The 22,863-nt window shown below is 38.4% G+C and overlaps 1 protein-coding gene across 3 annotated transcripts in view; it reads right to left on the bottom strand.

Annotated features, from left to right (window-relative positions):
- Spc25 (SPC25, NDC80 kinetochore complex component) overlaps positions 1-15,576 on the bottom strand; it is a 22,878-nt gene extending 7,302 nt beyond the window's left edge. For 2 of the 3 annotated variants that reach the window (XM_005393272.2, XM_013518795.1), the window contains exons 1-6: positions 15,388-15,576; positions 14,583-14,732; positions 14,421-14,486; positions 6,529-6,675; positions 5,306-5,410; positions 411-509 (exon numbers count right to left, since the gene is read on the bottom strand). In XM_005393272.2, the coding sequence (XP_005393329.1) occupies positions 411-509; positions 5,306-5,410; positions 6,529-6,675; positions 14,421-14,486; positions 14,583-14,721 (556 nt within the window). In that variant the 5' untranslated portion in view covers positions 14,722-14,732; positions 15,388-15,576. The remainder of the gene's footprint in view (positions 1-410; positions 510-5,305; positions 5,411-6,528; positions 6,676-14,420; positions 14,487-14,582; positions 14,733-15,387) is intronic. The other variant, XM_005393273.2, reaches the window with a different exon arrangement.
- Positions 15,577-22,863: the final 7,287 nt, after the last annotated feature.

The following is a 22,863-nucleotide window of genomic DNA, read 5'->3' as shown; positions in this document are numbered from 1 at the left end:
CCACCTAAGGGGTGTGTAGCTCTCACATAATCTCCATGCCCTCCTCTTGCACAGGCTCAGGATGTATACAAAGTAAGCACCCTGGCTTCCTGCTGAGTCACTTAGCCAAACTAGACCCCATGTTGATACAATGTATCAGCTTGTTTATTGGAAGATAAAGGACCACATTCTAATTATTTTACACTTGATTTTAAAGTCACCTACTTGGAAAATGATAATATTCACATCAGGTTTGCGTATGTTTGATAGCTTCAGTTTTATTTTAAGTTCTCTAATATCCTTCAGAAGACCATAACTCAAGAGGCAAGACCGGAAAAGGAAGCTTGTGGGACTATTTCCTTCATATTCTGATTCAAAGAACCCTTGGAGATGCCAACTTTAAACACAAGTTAAGAAATAGGAGTACGTACCTTCATAGTCCCCTGCTTCATTTAGATGCAAGGAAAACATAAATGGGTTTTCAGGATGCTTCGAGTCAATATTAGTGAATATAAACTGCAACTTATCCCCTGAAAAGAGATTAAGCTACTTAGTACGAGAATATTTTGTGTCAAAGCTTTCAAATGGAGGTGTTTTCTTACCCCTTATCTTTGACCAATACTTGCAGTGCTAAGTATGTATATCCACTCAATCAACATATTCAAACACAGGTGATACAAGTTAGTTTTAAGACGTGTTATATATTGACACCAAACACACAGGCAACAAAAGAAAATTTTAATTGGACAGCATTGAAATTAACAGTTACTGTCTTTCAAAAGACACTATCAAGGGCCGGGAAGATGGCTCAATGGCACAGCACCTGCCTGGCAAGCGCAAGGTCCTGAGTTCAATTCCCAGTACAAAAAAAACAGGATATTATCAAGAGAATGAAAAGACAATTCATAAGGAAAATATTTGTAAACCATATATCCAGTAAGGCTTCCATACACACAATCTACTTTTCAAAACTCCTACAATTGAGCAATAAAAAGTTAACTGTCTGCCACTTTCCATAGCAGCATTTTTCACAGTAGCCAAGTGCAACAACCCAGCACCCTCCAATGGCTGAACTGACCGAATGTGGTACAGACAGGGTCACTGCCCTGCTCGAAGGAGTGATGCTCTCGCACATACAACATGCAGTAAACCTTGAAAAAGAGTGCTAAGTGAAATATGCCAGACACGAAAGGACAAGTATGATTTCACTGATCTCAAACAACTAGAATAGGTACACCACAGCAACAAATCGTAAATGAGAGGTTACTAGGAGTTGGGGGAAATGGCAAACAATTTTTTCTTGGGTGGTAAAAATTTGGGAAACGGTTGCAAAACATTGTAAATGTAATCAGTGTCCCAAATTGCACACTTAAAAATGGCAATTTTTGTTGTGTAAGTTTTACCATCATAAAAAATAGTCAAACAAATCAGACATTTGTCTAGTTACCCAGACTTAAAGTCTATTTTCCAAGAGACCTTCAAGTGTTCCCAGGGGAGTAAATGCCTGTCAGAAATTCAAGACGGCTGCCACAGAGTATAAACTTGTGCATATTAGTTTCTCCTATAGCATAAGAAAATAAAGAACTCTCACCAGGCATGGTGGCACATGCCCATAATTCAAACTATTTGGGAGACTGGGGAAGGACAAACTTGAGGTCAGGCTGGGCAACTGTGTGAGACTGTCTCAAAATAAAATTTTAAAGAAAGACTGGAGATGTAGCTCCCTGGTACAGTGCTGGCTTGGTATAGGTGAGCAAGGCCCTAGGTTCATTCTCTACCACCACCACCCCTGCCGCAAAAGAAGAAAATCTTATTAAAAATTACTACAAGTTTGAAAGGAAATCCTAAGAAACTTTGGAAAAACTTGTCTTACACTGAACTTCGGAATGAAATAATTATGTGAGTGCACCACATTTTTGAATTGTTAATAGTAGTGGGGGAGGGACCTGCACGTGCCAAGGGAAAAAGGTTTCATAAGACATAAGATGCTTAGGAAAAAGGAAGTGTTTAACTTGGTAAGACAGAAACACCAAAGCGCTTTTCTTCTTTCTCTCACTCAACAATCAACACAGAGTACTTCTGTGGCCATTTAGAAGTCCTGCAATGGACACCCGCGAGATGCCCTCTAACTCAACTGAGTTCTGATCCTATCTACTGGGACACAGCGTGTTGCCGCCATGTCCCCCTGGGTTTGGTTAAGTTGCTTGAGCCGCTCACAGGGAAACACCTGACTTACATTCACCAGCGTAGTAGGACATTACACAGGACACACATGAAGAGATGGACAGGTCAAGGTAGAAGGGCACAGCGCTTCCGGGGCCTCTCCAGACACACTACCCTGGAAAGTCCCAGAACGCAGTCTTTTTACAGAAGCTTCTTCGTGTGGGGATGACTGATAAAGTGAGTGGCCACTAGTGATCAGCCAGCTGAGGCTCTCTCCCTGACCTCTCCCCAGAGGGCGGAAGGAAAGCTGAAAGTCCCAGCCCTTTAATCCCATCTAGGTCTTCCATGTCACGAGGCCCCATCCGGAAGCTAGAGGCAGTCAGCCATCAGTCAGCTCATCAGCATATAAAAATGACATTTGTCACTTTACAACTCCAAGGATTTTAGGAGTCTTATGCCAGGAAACTGGGAGGCAGACCAAAGAGCTATTTCATAATATCACACTTTCCTAAAACATTATTTCCTGACTTTGATGGCTGTGATAAGGTTCTACTTTCGGTCTAAAAATAATTTTAAAGTCTTAAAAAATTGGCTATTTAATACAAAACAAAACGAAACAAGAAACACCCCAGGATAACAGTGAACATCTACTTGGAATTGAATACATTAAAAATTCTCATATTCCCATTTAATTAAAAAGTTAATGTTTTTAACAGTAACTCACCCCGACAGGAAGAACATCCAGACTAGCAGATGTACAAGTAAAGGACTCAAATAGCAAAGAAAGGAATATAATTAGTAAACAAGTAGAAAAAAGTCACCTTTTCCTTAATAAGCAAAAAAAAAGTTTTTTTAAATATAAAAGTTCTATTTGTGCCCTATCAGCTGCCAAAAAAAGAAAAAAAAAACTTTAAAAATTGTAATTCTGGTGATAAGAGAAAAATTCTGAGAAGTTCTAAATTTAAGGGTTGGAGGATGGGGGGTGGAGGTGACGGGGAGACGGGTGAGATCAGTTAGCTAACAAGCTGTGAGCCGAGAACAAGGGAGCACCTCACATTCTAGAATGTGTTACAAACTCACCTCCCGTCCTCATTCCCCAGACGCCACACCCTGCTTACAACCCCCCTGATCTGAAGCAGCTATTAAGTGTCCTCACGGACTCTCCCACTCTTACACACTCCCATCGCTCGTAATTACAGCGGGGACAGGGTCAAGGCAACTTATGCCTTCTTTCCTAAATTTTCATTATTAAACAAAACGCTCTCAGCTCTGGCCTGGTGAACATTTTCCAAATGCCACCTACTCCTGCCCCGCTGCCGGCTGTGGGAACTTATCCCAGAACCTGTCTTTCCTTTCTGTGGCATCTGTAACAAACAGCTCAATATATTCTTTTATTTCAGAGATTGCTCCACCTTGAGTTTTGGTTTCACACTGCCAAGAGTAAAAGGAAATGGGTTCTCTTGGACATTCCAGAAGCGTGGGCATACAGACTTAACAATACAGGCGTGAGACTGTTATGCTTAGAACTTCAGAAAGCCCTGCTTGGCAGACTGGCTAGTGGCTGGTGTGTTTTGGGTCCCCAACATCACCCTAGGTTTGATGACTGACTAGGACTTGCAAAAGGGTGCAGCAAAGTCAGCGAAGGGTAAGAGTGTGGAGTAGAGTGCAAGGGAAACCAGGCGCGAGCCTCCAGCATCAAGTCTCCCGTGAGTTTCCAGCAGGCAGAGCTTCACTCACCCAGGCTGTCACCGTTTGATGCTTAAGGAAGTTAAGCGTGTCCTGTGTGATGCCCCTGGGTTTTTAAAGGCTTGGGCCTAATTTCCACTAGACTTTGTACTGTGTGCCTTTTCCCGCTGTTCCTGTTTTGCCATCTTTTGCTGCAATAATTCTTAGCCAGGAGAGTGATTATAGTAGGCCTCTTTCAGCCCTGGTTTCAGTTACCCACAGTCAGCTGGGGCCTAAACTATTCAACAGAAATTCCAGAAATAAACGATTCACAAATTTTAAATTATGCACTGTTCTGAGGAGCATGATGAACTCTCACGCCATTCCACTCTGTCTGCCAGGATGTGGATCACTCCTTTGTCCAGAGTATCCATTCTTTATACATGAGCCACCTGTTGGTCACTTTATAGCTGTGTGTTATCAGACTGACCGTCCTGCTATGATCGTGTCTGTATTCAGGTATTCCTTATTTTAATGAATGACCCTAAAAGTGCAAAAGCAGTGATGCTGGTAATTTGAATATGTCAGAGAGAAGCTAAAAAGTCCCTCCCTTAAAAGAAAAGGTAAAAGTTTATCATAGGTAGTGTGTATAAGAGTATGTTTAGGATTCAGTACTATCTGCATTTTTAGGCATCTCCTGGGGGTTTTGGAACGTATCCACCCCATAGATAAAGGAGGATGCTACATATGCTGAGTCCTCCTGGGGACTCAATCACCAAGCCTAAGGGTGCCCTGAAACAAGACACTGCTATAAACTGGCACATATACAAGTAACACCCATAAAAATATTCGTGTGTTTTAAGCAGTAATTCCTCTCTGAGAATTCTATGGAAATTTTTTTTTTAAAAAACCAGGGATTTGTGTGGTTAGAATAGAAAGTTGATGTCTGGTATAGTATTTCTAAAACTAAAAAACTGTAAGAATCCAAATGTTGTTAAAAGCAATATATGTTAAACATTCAACAAAATACTATTATATTACATTAATCAAATGAATGATTATACCACGATTTAAAAATTACCATTATTGAGGCTATCACTGCAGAAATGCTAATGATACAAATGCTAAGAACAAAAAAAAGAAAATGATTTGCATGTTGACAATCATGCTCAAGATATTCATTAAAATATTGAATAATCAAAGGATCAATAGTTCTGCTACAGTAATAAACTGATGTTTTCTTATTTTTTAAAAAGCTAATAATGTGTTCATTTTAGGTCAAATAGTCTTGATTTTCTCTTTTTTGTTGTTGTTGGTACTGGGAATTGAATTCAGGACCTTGCGCTTGCCAGGCAGGAGCTTGTGCCACTGAGCTATATTCCCAGCCCTAGTTCAAATATTCTTAAAATCATCTGCTTAAAAAAGACATGCTTTCTAATCTCTTATCTTTATAAATTCACTCATTACATATATATATTTATTATATTAATACACATACCATAAATTTTTCTAATTTCTAGTCCAAGTCGATCTTTATACAAGTCTGCTGACTTCTGCAGCCTTTTCAACCTTTCTTCGTTAGCTCTGCTAGCAGTGGAGATAGCTATGATTAAAACACAAACACACCATATCAAATATTTTAAACAGCGCAATTAATGCTCATGGAATTGATTTTAAGAAACTTCGACACAACCATAAAAATGATGCCAGGCATATGAATGTGTTTAAATTTAACGTTTCTATCTCCCCTGGTTAGCAAGAGTGTCTTCTGTTCATTCAAGGTGGAAGGAAAGCTTGCTTGAGAAGCAGATAATTAGGGCGGGGATTTCTGTGGCTAGAATAGAAACAGACTTCATTTTACCCTATTTTGATTTTTCTAGATAGCCAAAGATACACTGATTGCTTCATGGAAAAACAACTCCACTCCTTTAGGAATTACTTGCTCATGAGAAAAGAGCCTTTTTTCATGCTAGTTTGGAATTTTTTTACATTAGCACAATAATCCCTAAGTAATCCTTGGTAGATGACAAAAGCTTCACAACTGAATCTTGGATAAGAACTCTACAAAAAACCGAAACTAACTTGGTTATTTTCAACACATCTGAAGAATTGATTATATAGTCTGTGGGTACACAAGGCTCCCTTGTAAGTGGAGCATTCATTTGAATATGAATTTTTTTGAGCAACAAGACTGCGGCATAATGAGTGCTTATATTACCTGGCAGGGAATGTGTATAGTTGCACAAATCACACCAAGGTGAAACTCATTTACTGACACTGTCTCCCACCATTTAATTAAACCCCTCATATCTCAAAATATGTGCATTGAACTCCGCCACCCCCAGTGTGAATCTAGGTGGGGAGGGAAAGGGACTAATACAGGGTGTGAACATGTTTAAAGTATGTTATATGTGTTTACAAATCTGCCATAATGAATCCATTAATCTATATAACAAATAAAAAGAGTAAAAAAGAACCCCTCATATCAATGTTGTTATTACTCTGATTTAACAGAAATTAAAAGAAAAAGTAAAACAAAAGAAAATCAAACCCACTTAGGTAACTGTACTGACATGTTGCAGAGATAAGTCGCTGGCTATGTCCTGAGGCATGTCATTCATCCATGTCTAGCAATGAAGGACAGCAGACAAGGATGTACATAATTGTGATCTATCGATACTTTGCAATTTAGATTGTGTTATTAATATCACTGAAACTTACTTTCTTTCTTCTTAGAATATTCTTCTTTAAGATCCTGAATATTTGCAGTTAGAACTTCCAGTTCCTGCTTTTTGCCTTTCACTTCAGCAATCAACTTTAAAAGATTGTCTTTCTTTTCTTGAATCAGCTTATTCTGCTTGAAGATCTCTGTAAGAAGCACACGACATTCACTTGTTCCATATGCTTTGCTCTCTGACATGCAGCTGAGAAAAAGACAAACATTTATTGACTTCACAAGACTAATATAGCACTCGGGAGGCTAAGGCATAGCGAGACCCTGTCTCATAAAAAAAAAAAAAAGACTAATAATATTTTGAATGATAAGCATTTTGTAATGAATCAAAAACTATAAAATACAAAAAATACACAAATCCTAATCTATTCTTTCTACTTCTCTTTAAAAACAAAAACGATGAGATAGAAATGGTTTTTAAAGTGAAAATACAAAATTAAATCAATCATAAAATAGAAAATCAGAAGATCATGACTCCCGAGTTACCCATTCCAAATAAGCACATAAATAAAACACATCAGGGGCTGGGGATTTAGCTCAGCGGCACAGCACCTGCCTGGCAAGCACAAGGTTGTGAGTTCGATTCCCGGTACTGGAAAAAATAAATAAATAAATAAATAAATAAAACACATCACAAAAAACAGCCAAACTGGAGAAGATGCCTTTTAAAGAGCTTTGAAGAAATAGCTCACTCCAATACTACAGAACTCATTCCAGGGTATACTAGGGAGATAGAAGGAAAAGAAGGCAGGTAGGCAGGCAGGCAAGTTGTAACCAGTCAGCATAATTAATAAATTAAAGGTCCATAAAGATAACACTGCCCCTCCAACCACAACCATATAAATTAACCTCCCTTAAAAACATAGGTGGTAAAATGCTTAATAGAAGATTGACTTTCATAAAAATTACCCACTAAGAGTAAATAGGGCTGGATATATAGTGAAGTATATAGTATTAGGAAAATCCATCACATGAGTAGCACTGAAAAGATTTTTTTTTGTAAAGTCAGCATCCACTCCTGATACTGATTCTTAAACTAGACAAAGAAAATCATTTCTTTAACATGATAGAAACAAAATGTTTTAAATCTCCTACTATGCTTAAAGCAAAATACTGTCATTTTGAAAAGGAATAAAAAAAATGCCTGTTAGCAATGTTAGGTAATATTTTCCCTAGAAGCTGCTAATCAATATACAAGATAGATGGCTGATAAAACTACTGGAAAGGAAAAGATATCAGACATCGCCTTTGAATGGGAAGAAAAATCTACTTGAAAGCCTGTAAGAATACGTAGCACTAAATGGCACAAAATCAATACCTCTCACATATAATATCAATAACAAATAGGTGAGACTAGTTGTGTTTATGCTAGTACTAATAACAGCACATTAGTTTTTGCTGATGCGTGCTACTTTTCAGTATAAAATACTAGCTTTTAGAGCTAACTCAGATTTTAATCCGTACTTCTTTTCTTCTTCTCGGCTTTAATTCCTCCACCTTCCCTACCTAGCCCAGATCCATCCACAGCCCTGCAAGCCCTGCTGGCTCTCTTAACCTCTCAGCTTCTGCAGCTACTCAACCCACCACACAAACGCTCAACATAAATAAAAAAGCAGCAAAGCCTGTAAATAACCCTGGCCAGACCCTTCTGCTGGGAGAAAGTAATAACCCTGGCAAAGCCACTCTTCCCTTTATTGGCTGGCAAACTAACATAGCTGCTGTACATGGGGCCCACTGCACAGGACAGAGGAGGCTAAACAGGGCAGCACAGCACTAAAAGCCTAGAGGGTACTGAGGTCAAAAAAGAAAAGCCAATAGAGCTTTCAAATGCACTTATGAATTTCTGAATTAAATTACTACTATTTAAATAAAATTGGAATATTTTTAAGATGTCATTAACCGGCAGCCCTGCATTAAAAAACCAAAATACCTACACTGTCATTTAATTCCAGTATGAAAATTACAAATGAATATGTGCTCCAAGGATAAGTGATGCTAACAAATGTTCTCTTAAATAGGTTGGTCTATTACAGAACTTCTGGGGATCTTAAATACCATGACTCTTCCAAAGGGAAATGACACTCTGACCTGTTTCCCAAATTAAATTAAACTGAGCATGAGATTCTTTCCATGAGGAACTTCTCTCAAGACATACTCCTCAGAAAATAAGGAAGTCTCATTTACAGTGATAAACACAACATTCAGGAATAACTTCATTATGAAACAGATAGGCTCTGATGAAAAACACCATACAATTTGCCTGAGACACATACTTGACTTGGATATCTGGAGTGACATTTTGTGATGCTTCTGAATATTATAAAGATGCCAGTATTTCCCAAATTCACATCTATATTTAATACAGTCCCAAGGGAACGGTGGAAGGCAAAGGAGGATCAAATAAAAGTTATTATTAATCTGTCTGACAATACACAGGTGAGAATAGTTAGGAAAATATGGAGGAAAAATATCAAGGAAAGGAAACTGCTTTGTTAGATGTAGCATTTGTGACTGAGGCACAACACAATAGTGGGTACTACTGTACATACAGCTGACACACAGCTCAGTAAAACAACAAAGACATTCACAATGTTAATGTATTTAAGAAGTTAGCACAATAAAGGAAACATTATCAGTGATCAAGAGGGGGACTACTCCCTAAACAGTGCTGGAATCCAAAATAAACCCATATGTATTAAATACTTAAATACAAAAACTTACAGAATCTGAAAAACAGTATCTATGAATATAAAATTAATTGTATGGAGAATGATCTTTCTACTCAAAGACAAAAATAAGTTTCAAGAAAGCCATATTTTGGCTACATAAAACTTGTAGGAAAAAAAACAATAAAACAATTTATATTTGACTCCAATAAGTATAAAACTCTATACATTTGGAACTTTGTTCAACAGCTTGTACATCTATAAATTTACTAAGGTTCACAATAATCTTATTCTGCAGGTCTTACTCTCTGTTTAAAAGAAAAGGAAACAGACAGCAATTCAGTAATTTGTCTGAAGCTGAACTTGCTAGGATGCAATAAATAAAAGGCTTGGATCTACATTCAATTCTTGAAAGGCAGTGATTTTGGTCAGGAAACTATCCTCCTCCAACAATGGGTTACTATTTTAATCTAGAGAAGACACAAATATAAATTTCTCAGGGGAGTGGGGAAGACAGACAAAGGAAATAAACAGACAAAAAGCTAAATGTAGATGGCAAATAGATATGAGAGGTAATTCAACCACCACCGTAACCACAGAAATGGAAATAAAGCAATAATATACCAATTTTCCCTTATTACAGCAATGTTTACAAAAATAATAGGGAGCGCTGAAAGGAATGCAAAGTGCTAGAGTCCTGGAAAATATTTTTTATACTATAAAACAAAAAAGCCTTAAGGATACTTACGTCCTTTGATCTAGGAAGTTGATTTTTATGAAGTTACACTAGAAATGTAGGATATGTGCAAATATTTATATCCAAAAATGTTTTTCAGTGTTTATGATGAAAAACTGAAAGGATTCTAAGTGTCTGATAAATAAATGTCTAAAAGTATGGTCCAACAGTAAAATGGAATATATTGTCAAAGAACTTAGTATACTATGAGAAATACTCTCAAAGTAGAAATAATAAAATATGTACAAAAGATATCTTGAACATAACTATGTTATAAAACTGCATAGCACATAAAAAATAAAAGCTAGAAAGTCATTTTTTAAAATGTAGTTCTCAATGTTACAGACAATAGTTGTTTGTTTTTCTGTACTTTCCAAGTATTTGGACATTATCACATATTATACCAAGTATAATCTAAAAATAAACATCAGAGTTATCAGCAAGTAAAATGAAACTGTCTAAAGGAAATTATTTAGTAGAACTGTACTGCAAAAGAAATCCAGATTTAAAGTAAAAAGATCTCAGCTCCAGTTTGACTCCTCGGTTATTTTTCAAAGACTCTGGTCAAACACAGCTTCTGAAATTCTTATCCTCATTTATAAAAAGGTGGGTACAGTAATAATGGCTATTGCACTCATTTACTTCACAGGGTTACTTCTAAACTTGTGACACACAAATACTCCATATGTGAGCATTTTTATTATAACACTTGGACTACGTGAATCTATGGCAACAGATGGAAAAGCCTAAGGTATGACTAGTTCATGTGCACAGCCGGCTGCCGCATTCCCCGGGTCCAATATTCCAAACTGCACCACTACTTAGCTTGGAAACAATCCTTTGCACTGTCCCTCCAGTGTACAAAGCTAAGTACCTATGGTCCCCTGGGAAGAGCAGCACATTTTGGCTGTGACCCTACGTCTTTTATTTATCCAATGACTGACCTTAGGCAAATTTCTTAACTTCAGGGACGTTCAATTTCAATTTCCTCATCTTTGAAACAGACACCTTTTCAGACAGCTGTTGGCCCAACATCTGTCTGCCCTATTTATTATGCATGACACTGCCAGAGTGCTTTTCAGCATGACACTTTGCCAAAATATATTTCAGAACATAAATGCACTATCATTTTCCAGGTTAAAATCCCACAGAAACTCTATCCAAATCCTGGACAGATTTCAGGATTCAAATAATTCAAGAGCCTGTCTACAGCAGATGAACTTTCCATAGATGATCATAACTAGATGGGCAGGCACTTCATGTCAGGCTGGTTGTTCTCTGCTCTATCTTCCTAAGAGAACCTGTCACAAAGTAGCACCTCAACAATTATTTGGCAGGTGAATGAGTCTTCTTAACCTTTCCTAGTCCCAAAATATTATCTGAATCTATCTACCTTATCGGTCCTTCTCAGTGTTAACAATACCCTGTCTGGGTTCTTTCCTCTGCTAGTTTCTTAGGACCTTCCCTCAAGCTTCCTTTGCTCTTCCACTTGTTAATTCTGTCTTTCTGATCCTGTCCATATATTCCCCTCTCCAACTACAAAGGCAAGGTGATGAGTCACGCTTCCTGAAGGTCTGGCAAACCCTCTGGGCCGGTAATCTTATTAACAACATCTGCTGAATATAATCCTGAATACCTACTTGGGAGAGATGTCAGGATTAAAGATGGTGAATGCAGAGTGTACCACACATAGTACATGACACACAGTAACCATTCGCTAAGTATCAATGACTACACTATGATTACGATTACCTTTCACTCTACACATTCTTCACAGCCTCAACCTCTTGAATACATTAAAGACTCCCCAGTCTTTATCTTCAGCAAAGACCTCTTTCCTGCGGCCTCCAGATCAAGCTATCCAACGCCCACCAGACATGTCTACCTACAAGGACCACAGCACAATAATCTCAACATATTCACTCAGCACTTTGAAAACTGAACCCATTTCTGTTTTCTTCCCACCTCTACAAGTATGCTCCCCCTCTTCTAATCCCTCACATAGGAAATGCATCACCACATCAAAAGACAGGAAACATCCTGCAGGACGGCAGTCATGACTGCGTACCCACTGGGCTGCCACTGCCGCAGGCCGCCTCACTGTGTGCCTCCATGGCCTACTATCCCACCACTTCCTCTCCACTGTGCATGACACTGTCAGAATGCTTCTCTTGAAATACAATCCACTACCACGTTCCAGGTTAAAATCCTGCAGCAACTGCTTATCTCCTGGAAACGCCTAAACTCCTTTGTACAACATGCAATGTCTAGTGCGTGTCAAACTAGTTCTCTTTCCAGCTACTTCTCTGCCACTCCCCACCCACATTGCACTCTGACCATCCAGGACAAAAAAGCTCTGAAGTTTCTGCTACACTCCACACGCTGTCCTCGCCCCTTCCTAAGAGGTAGTGCTCACTCTGGTGAACTCTCCAACCCTCCTCTATATGACCTTCTCTAGGGTAGGGTATATAATCAGACTGCATGCGCTCAAATCATGTTCCTGTTCCTTTCCAGCTGTCTGACCTTGAGCAATTCGCTGAACCTGTCTGTGTATATTTCATCTATAAGACAGGATTGAAAACATTATTCACCTGATGGTTGTCTATATTCATGAGTCAATATATGCAAAAAACTTAGAACAGGGTCTAGCACATGGAATTAAGGCAAGGGTTTGTTATGAAGTATTCTTGAATTATCTATCACTGGGAAAATCCAGGTTCTACGCCCATACAACACTATTCCATTATTATAGCAATTATTATATTTTAACTGTGGTTTCCTCATCTATATCCTCCACTAAATTGTGAGCAGATTACCCTATGCATTGTCTCTTAGGTCGCTGGCTAAGATAGTTGAATTTAGGTAAATTATATTTCTGTTTGAGTATAAGGTCATTTTTTAAAATAAAAATAATGCTGTTGTTCGAATGTTTATAGCACATCTTCATATCAAGATATTTAAGAGCACACATTGAGAATCACAATCACAATTGCAGGGAAACTGACAATTTCAAACCTAATTTTCTAATCTCTCAGTATCAATCACCGAGGGGATGAGAAAAGCTTCAGGACAGTTTAGAGAGTGAATGTAGGTAAAATAATTACTAGTCAAATGGCTAATGGGCCAAAAAGTGAGTGAAAGGGCAGGCAAGGCAAAAGAAAACTTAGTCGAATGAGTGTGGCAAGTGAAGATCAAATATGCCCCACGTAAAAATGTTTCAATTTAATCCAATTTAAATGAAGGCGCTACTAAATTGAGTATCTCTAATAGAATTTGCTCTGTAACCACAAGTCTGTAGCTTTTGTGTGAGAATTCAGTGAGAATTACTGATCCACTTTGGACAATCTGGAGAGCTGTACAAAGAAGACGGAAAGAATGGCAGTAAAAACGATGTAAAAAATTGCCGGATTTTGGGTTGGGTTCAAACCTTTGGTTTTAATTTTTTCAAAATTTTTTTTGTTAAAGGGCCCGGGGCCGGGGTTTTGGTTCGGCGGCTTAGTTGTTTGCTTGGTAGGCTTGGGTTCTTGGTTTTGTTTCCCGTTCTCAAAAAAAGAGAAAAAAAAAAAGGGCACGTTGCCATTAATCCCTCTGAAGGTACTCTTCCTCACATAGAACACATTTATTCCATTGTTCTTGTCACTTCTGGAAGCAGTTCTGGAAGTTTTTATTAGGTCTCTAGTTGAGCTGTCATGGCCCCCTTGATGTCCTGAATCTATGCAGCATTTACCTTTCGTGGTCATTCTGACTTTGAAGAAGCAGAGGGCACATGGTCCATATCCAGTGAGTAAGATGGATAAGGATACCCAGTGATTTTTTTTACAAGCCTGTTTTTGTGTTGGATGGCACTATATTTTTTATCACACCTCATAAAGGTGCTCAGAAAAGAGCACTTTCAGAACTACTTCACAAAATGGCAAGAATGATGGAATAATTGCATTCAAAGTGAGAGAGGTTTTTTTGAAGGACAGTAACAGCAATGTGTTTTTTAATTATAAAATAATATATTTTTTAAAAAATTTAAATATCACCATATATTTTTATCACCCCTCATACTAAGCTTATCCCAAAGTGCTGAGAGACAACGGCTTTCTAATCCCCACACAGTGATTTTCACTAAAACATTTGTTTTTAAATGCTGGCATTTACAAGTCAGCATACACAAATCCCCCAAGTATAATGCTAAGTGAAAAAAGGAACAGGAAATATACAAAATGATGCCATTTATATAACATTCAAAACCACACTATTAAATACTAGTAGTTTTAGAAGGTGGGAGGAAAGTCTAACATAGAATGTCCAATTTCTTAAACAGGGTGGTAGGAACATAATGTTTATTTTTTTTACACATAAGGATGTATCATATGTGTAAACATATAAACACATTCACTATATTGTCGTACTTTCTTACTTGTATGAGAGATTTCATGATAAATATATTAAATCTAAAAAAGATTCTGATCTACAGATTTTCACGTACGATTTTGATATTCCAGAAACATCTCAACCATTCGTTCTTCCTCCTTTAATTTCACAGACAGCTTCTCTGAAAAAGAAATTGAAAGTGAATTTCAATTCAGCTCACATGACATTGGAAAACAAAAGTGGCAAAAACAGCAAGTCACACGGTAGCTGTAAGTACCTGCCAGAGCTTTAACGGAGTCCTTATAGGCATCCCTTAGTCCCACCATCTGACAGGGGGTGTCACTGAGAGTGTTTCTGAACTTATTTCCAAATTCATTTATGCTTTTATCGAAGAGCGCCAACTCATCTTCTACCATTGTGCAAGACACTGTGAAACACAGAACACGTATTTTAGAAGTTACTAAAACCAAATAAACCACATACTCAAATCAAGTATGCTCTGACAGTTTGACTCTCACTAGAAAATAATTAGCAACTGAATTTTTCGTACTAGATAGTCCTTAATAAATCAAGCCACTTGGGCCTAACTGTGATTAAGGTGCAGCAAGGATCCGGATCACCTTGACCCTCTAAGAACTTGTAAGTAAAGTGCAATTGCAAAGGAGACTCACAGCTCTAGGACCCTGGGGAAACTGACTCTGTTTTTCTCACAAGTAAAACTGACAACTTCTATCACCAGGGGTAGACTGACACCATCACCACCCCTAGGCGTAAGACCTCACACTTTTACCCTGCCTGCTCTTTCCACCCTGGAACAGGAAGAGCGCAGTGAAATGGAGACGGGTGGCTGGTCACTTCATCAATCCGGCCCCGCTATCCTCTGTAGAGGGTATCTTGGAATACTCCAAGCCCACCAGTTCTCTGCTACGCTGAAACCTCACCAGGACGGCCAAAGACATCTTGCTCAGTGAAACCCAGGACCCCATGGCTTCCCCGCTGCCCTCCCACCCCACCCCAGCCCCACAAAGCAAAGAGCGCTTTTCACAAACCCCTCTCGAAATATGTAAACATGCCGCCCTCACCTACTTCCCCTTTCACAACAGGCGAATCCAAGGGCCCAGCCCGGCTCCCACCTTCGTCGCCGTGGCTGACAGGCCTGAGGTCAGTTGCCTTCCCCCAAAAGCAGAGAAACCTCCAGCCCCCGGCGGACCTCCAGACCCAGTTCCAACTGCAGCGCCAAATTTCCGATTTCAAACGCAGGGCACCTCCCGCCTCCCGCCTCTGGAGCCTACTCGCCCTCTGATTGGCTAATAGGACAGGTTTTCTATGCAGTGATTGGTGAACCAAAACTCCGGAATTCTCGCGGGGAAAAAAAAAAAATCTCAGGTATAGGGTATTCTGGGATTCGTAGTTCTTAATCTGAGAGACGGCCAGGCTCAGTTTTACCTGGGAAAGTAGCAGAGAAGGGTTTCTGAAATGTTTCTTTCTTTCTTTTTTTAAAGAATTTTTATTACTGTTGGTGTTTGGGTTGTTAATAATCTCTGAAAGACTAGGCAAGCGGTTTCTCTTTATTCCTTGAAGCATAACTCGGGACACCCAGCTCTTTTTTCTGCTCAGTACATAGAATAGGACTCCCAGCTTCCTAAGCTTTTAGAAAAGGGAAAAAAGATGAAGTTCTGCCCTGTCCCATCACCACCCACACTCCACCACCAACAGCACGACTACCATATTTATGTGCCTTTCATTTCAATCCAGCCAGGATTTATTAAGTATTACGTGTCATATACTGATTTGTGCACTGATTTCTCTGGGATATTCGGTCCATGACCTAGGGTTTCATTTCTGTAGGCTTATGAGTAGGAAGATGATACATCTTCCCGGTCTGGAGGTGTTTCTGGGTGGTGACGTTAAGGAGGTTTTCTAAAACCAACTGAAAGTTCACCATCTCTTTTCTGAAAACTTAATTTTGTCTGTAATATGGGGAGGATGTTAGGGTTCAAGGAGAAATAGATGTTGTTTCCTATAGAACATACCTAAGTAGGTATTTTCCATCTTAGGCAGAGTAAAGAAGAGAAATAAGGAGCATTGTCATGGTTTAGACTAGAAGTTCCATGCTCACTTGGGCAGCACATAAACTAGAAATTCCTCACCTTGCTAAGTATAAGGGTCTCTATACTTACATTCACACTTATGTTGAACCTGAAAATGCTAGCACATGAACTTTCAAAACACATTCACTGAGAAAACGAAAAAGTATAAAAACTTCTATGAATTCAGAAGAAAAGAAAGCAACTCCTGTGTATTCCAAGTTAAGAACATATTATATAAAACTACTTGTTGTATTCAAAACGACTCTTGAACAGAAATTTTAAATCCTGTCAAGAGCTGCCTGAGCAATGTCAGAAAGCACTGGAATAAACAATCCAAGAAAATAAATCTTCTGAAATTGCTATGAACAAAATACAGTTTCTAAAGGGGAGTCCATCTTCAGCACCCGTTCCACCTGGTCCTAGAATTTAAAAATACAATAAAATAAAGGAAACACTGGAGCCTCCAGCATAGTGAAATGATGAAGTCACCAAATCTCCTCCCTCCAAAAAAAAAACTATAAAATTGTCCAAAATTATGAAAAACAACAATTTCAGTGCCCTGGAAATTGATTGAAGGCTTATACCAAACTAAGAAGCATTTATTAATGAAAACTGCTCAAGAACATGATGATAAGTGAAAGAAGTCAGATGCAAATGACTACATATTACTGTACATTATTCCATTTGTATGACGTAAAAAGAAGAGTGAAATCCATAGAGACAGAAAACAGTTCAGAGGTTGCCTGGGGCCAGGAACGGACTCTGACAGTGACAGCCGGAGGGCACGAGGGAACGCTCTGAGCTTTTGGGAATGTTCCAAATCTGGTGCGTGGTGACTGAAGACAACTCAAAATGTACTAAAAATTATTGAGCTATATATTTATAATAATTAAGTTTATGGTACGTAAATTATTCCTCAATAAAGTTATAAAAATGACAAATATCTAAGCTTTAGAGAAAAAGAGTACATTTTTGTACGCACTCAGAAAACATTTGAAACAGTGAGAAAATTTCAGTTTTTAAAAGTTTTTTTGTACAATACATAAAACATAAAATTTATAACCCTTAACAGTTCACTGACATTATATTAACGTTGCTGTGCAATCATCAACCTTATTTTCCTCCAGAACTCTTTTTTATCATGCAAAATTGAAACTCTGTACCCATTTGATCATGAATCCCACTCTCTTCTCCTGCTACGCAGTGGCAGCCAACATTCTACTTTCTGTCTTTAAGAAGTTGACTACTCTGGGTATAATTTTTCACTTGTTTCACACACGGAAAAAATAAAAATTTCTTTTATAACTACTAAGTGTCATCTATTCATTAATGTTATTTTTTACAAGAATATGATGTTATCCCCATCATATGCTGGAAAATATTTTCCTATTAGTCTACATTTTGCATTTCCAAATTCTACATATATATCAAGCCTCTGGTCACTTGGCTCTTCCTTCACCAAAGCTCTGAAGCCACATAGATTGAAAGTTACACTATATCTGCCTCGCCTCTCTTCCATGTACTCTATTTTTTCACCTCTAAATGCACAGTGAAATGTTATTTGTGAAAATACTTATTCTACTAGAGCTCAAGCTTCTTGAGGTATGATCTATTTCTGCTCTGCCCTGTACATGCATGAATCAGCCTTAAACTACTGCTTCTCAGAAGTGAGGTTCCCCACCCAACAGCATCACCATCATCAGGGAACTTGTTAGGAATGCACCTTTCAGACCTCCTCCACTCCTACCACATTAGACTCTAGCAATGGATCCCTACAATGTATTGAAAGGAGCCCCCCAAGTGAGTTGGATACACATTGAAGTTTGAGATTTTCTGCCTTACACTTATAAGGACTCACAACATGCAGTATCTTAGCTCTACTGTAGGAAAATTAATAGAAAATTGCTCAATGGGCAACTGTTTCAGTTCCTCTAGTGATCCAAGAAAAAGATTTTGAATATATGGGTCATGATCATCTCTAGAGAATAGCATGTAATGAGACTAATGGAGGGGGTACCTGGAACAGTTGTAGCAGGATCATTTATAATAGTGTCATTATAGAATGCCAGTATTCCTGGGATGCTAGCCAGAATCAAAGTAATTATTCTCTGAAAGTCACCAGGGTCTACACTTAGTATGAAATAAATCAATTTCACATAGCAAGGTGACACTGGAGAGTTCTCAAAAACAATTTATTTTAGGGAAGGCAGATAAGTTTGTGGTAAAAGGATAAGGACCATGCAAGAACACTGAAGATCAATGCTTCTAAAATCTATTTTTGTTTTGCTTCCACTGCATAAGTGACACAAACTAAAGCCAAATCGCTCTGAATGATGTTGAATAGCAGTGAACACTGTAACTCAGAGATGAATGGCTCATTTTAAGATAAAAATAAATCTCAGGATTATATAAAACTTGAAATGGCAAAGTATATTGAAGAAATTCTGGCCTCTGTATGACATGTTGCACTCTTAAGTAAAGTAGGCAGAATATGCTTAAATCAAAACATAGGGAAATTTTAAGTGAACCAGAATGAGAACATTCTGGAAAGAACTGAAAGTACTCCATTATAAGCACTAACTAAAAATAAAGCAGCAGTACAGGGGATTGAGGCTGGCTCCAGTAATAAAAATGTTAAAAAAAATGTCTTATTTTCTTTTTATACAGAAATAGTCTTTAAGATTAAGAAAGTCATTAAGATAAGCAAATCATACGGGGAGGGTGGGGTACTTTAGACATCTCCAAGGAAACTAAGAAAATGATGGGATCTTGAGTGTAAACACCATAGACAGTGCATGGGATGCCAGTGAACTTTACACTATTTAATTTGTTTGGGTCAGGGATTTCACTGAGAATCTGGTGAAAGCTGGTGGCCTTCTTCCAAGAAAAGTGCCCAAGTACAAACATTTTGCAAGCAATTTCAGGACACCTACTGACCCTTAAGTAAGTCAAACCAAGTTATTGATGACTGAAGAGATTTCTTGCAAAAATGCTTTCCTGGCAGAGCAGAGTTCTAGTTGGTGAATGTTTGGAGGAATCAATTGGAGAATTCTACTATTAAAAGAAGAAAATGAACTGATCCAGAAAGGAATGGTGGTTGGCTGTGCAATTTTCTGAACTGATCCAGAAAGGAATGGTGGTTGGCTGTGCGATTTTCTGAAGACCCTTTACTACGTGTAGGACATCTGGTTTGATTTCCAGATGCAGTGGTGAACAATTCAAATTTGTCTCTGCTTTCTTGGAGTTCTCTCTAGTTTCAAGCTAGAGAGTAACGTTGGAGCCAATCAATTCAAAGACTTAGATAACTAAGTATTTAGTGTGATACCAAGGGTGAGACAGAAGAAAAAAGAGGAGAGACAGGTGCAAAGAAACAGAGAGGAAGGAGAAAACAGAGGAGAAAAAGAGAAAAAGAGGCAGTGATGTCACAGTACAAAACAGATACAACGTAAGAATTTTGTATAAACCTGTAATTCTATTACTTTGCCTTACTTCTGCTCTGATCAAGAATCTCAGCCTTTGACTTCAATTCCATTTGACAAGCTATTTAGCAAAATGATAACTAATATTAATTAGGGCTAATATTTTTGAGATCTTACTGTGTGCTTTTGGTGAGAAAGGGGAATAGAAAGGAGATTCTAAAAGGAAGGACATGAGAACAGCCCACATCCATGAAAAGGAATGAAATAATACAACTCCAAACAAGGCAAGTGAGAAAAAGTGATTTAAGAAGGGTCGACTCCACCTAGAGGCACAGCAGGGGTATAAACACCTTATATCGAAGGAGTAGTGAATTAAAACAGAACTTCTAAAACTTGATGTGCTTAAGCACCCTGCAGGGAGCTTATTAAGAGGCACATTTTTGGACATTTCCCAAAGAGACTGGTTCCGTGATCTGGAGTGGGCCTAGACATTTGCATGAGGTAGCAGGAGGCAGATGGTCCGTAGGTGGATCACACTTTGAGAAAAACAACCTCAAAAAACAGATGAGCATAACGGCAGGTCTACTTTCTTTTTTATTTTGGTCTAGGTAGTTTAAATCTGCCATTGCTAAACTTATTTGGGACACACCTGAAACTCTAACAACCCTGGCTTTGAGGTGACTCAGCTTGTTATGCAGTGTGTTATTGGAGAGAAAAATCTCCACTGAAAGATTACTAGTTCTAGAAAGAGCTAATCGCCTGTAACTCCCTCTATGTCAGGTAAGTCCTGGGCAGGACCTCAACCCCATGCTATAGCAACTCTGGCGGGAGATGGCAAGCTGAGGATGGCTAAGGAAATGTTTAAAAAGAGATTTCTCACAGGAACAAATCATAAAACACATAGAAATGCTGACAAATAGTTCATTAGTGTGAGGGGTTAGGTGTTTTCATTTTCAAATTTTTTCATTTTTTTAACTTTTCCATGCATGGCTTTTAACTTTAATTTTATTTTATGATTGTGTAAAATATGTACATGGTTTTAAAGTCAAATCTACAAAATAAGTATATTCGAAGAGGTCTAGCTTCTATCCCCACTTCCTTTATCCTCTTCGTTTCCTTATGTTAAACCTTAAAGGAACCAAGACAGTCACTTTATAGAATTATCCCTGTGGGAAAATGCATTTAAATTTCAACTAAGCAAATAAGAGTGTTTTAAAACATAGTGCTCATAAGTTAGTGCTCATATTGAGTTTAGCTCCATTTGTTCATTCAGTAGATACTTAATGAATACCGAAAGCGACAGTGGGTCCAAGAGAAGTCCCAGGCATTGCAGGATCTAATGCAATTGTAATACCAGGGGCGCTCTTTTGAAAAATTAACATAAAATTATTAATTTACTTGAACACCCCCAGGAGCACCCCAGGAGCCTCTAGCTGTCAGCCCCTGTGTGGATCTGTGCTCAGTGCTGTCTCCCTGGCTGGTCCACAGAGCAGATCCGAGCCCTTATGATTTTTTTTTTTTTTGGTTTTTCTCCAGTACTGGGAACCGAACTCATGACCTTGCGCTTGCCAGGCAGGCGCTTTGCCACTGAGCTAAATCCCCAGCCCTTGAGCCCTTATTTTATGCAGCTTATATGGCAGTGCAGGAGAAAAATACTAAGTTCAAAATAAATGTACAATTACAAATTGTACTTAAATCTCTGTAATGGGTCACACTGTGTTTTATGGTTTCCCAAAACTGATAATCTGAAGTCTTAAACCTCAGTATCCCAGAAGGTGACTATATTTGAAGATAGAATCCTTAAAGGAGGTGATCAGGCTAAAATGAGGCCATTAAGGTGGGCTTCGACCCAAAGTGACTGGTGTCCTTATGAGAAGAGCAGATTAGGACAGGGATATTCACAGACATACAGTCTGATACTGTTATGGAGCTCCAATAAACTAATACAATGTCCTTTAAAAATATGTTTGTCAGAGGAAGGTTGAGGATCTGTCAACACCAAGGAACTGCATAGAAGACAATATTGGAAATGACTAAAATAATGAACTATGACAAAGAAAAAGATTTCGCTGATTCTGTTAAAGGGCAAGAGGAATCAAGGTGCTTTTGTTTCAGATAATTATCCCACCATCTACAGAACCAGACAGTCCTCCAGAGACAGTCTTTCTAAATTAACTATGTAAGATGAAAAGCTAATGTACGGTCAACTTCATCACAGTCCACAGACTCTGAAGTGTTGAATGAGCATGAAATTTAATTGTAATTGTAAGACAAAATTTATTTGATATCATTCTTATCCTGATTTAAGGACAAGACACTTCTGAAGAAAATGAATATTATGAATTATGCAGCTCAAACACTTCTTAGAAAAAGAATAAAGGAAAGTTATGTTCTTCTTCATGGCTCATTAAAGAGATTATGGAAATTATAGAACCTGAAAATGCTCACAAAAACCCCAGAAGCATAGACTGATTAGTCAAGTCTGATATTTCACATAGATTGCTTCAGCATGATCCTAAATCCTGATTCTACATTGGCATCTATTGGGAAGTACTTTCATTATACCAATACCTGAGTCTCACCATTTGAAATTAAATTGATCTGGGAGGAGATAAAGATATCATTTTCTAAAAGTACCCCAAAAGATGTTAATGGTCAACCAAACCTTTGCTTCTGGGGGAAGTAACAGAGGCCAGGGAGGTACCAGTGTTAATAACAATGATGCTGTTAAATGCTAGGACAAAACTCAGAGAAGTTCAAGGTGCTGTTCACAGCCTATGAAGATGGTTGCTAGCGAAGGAGGCTGCAGTTGGCAAATCTGCTATCCGAACAGTGAGGTAACCAAGACTATAGCTACAGCCATCTTTGGCCACCTGGCAAGGCTCACTTGCTTCCATTTGTACTTTCTTAGGCAGAACTTAGTGCGCTATAAAGTCAGCATCTCACTCTGACTGAGACCCTGAGGTCTCTAGCCTGCCTTTCTGTTCGTTCCCACCTGACATTCCCACCAGTTACTTCTAGTGAACACTGTTTTCAACAAATCATTTTA

This window comes from Chinchilla lanigera, unplaced genomic scaffold, assembly GCF_000276665.1.
Source record: "Chinchilla lanigera isolate Chin_1 unplaced genomic scaffold, ChiLan1.0 scaffold00048, whole genome shotgun sequence".
Classification (NCBI taxonomy): Eukaryota; Metazoa; Chordata; class Mammalia; order Rodentia; family Chinchillidae; genus Chinchilla; species Chinchilla lanigera.
The sequence above is the reverse complement of the archived record's forward strand: the minus strand, read 5'-3'. Positions and strand labels throughout refer to the sequence as shown.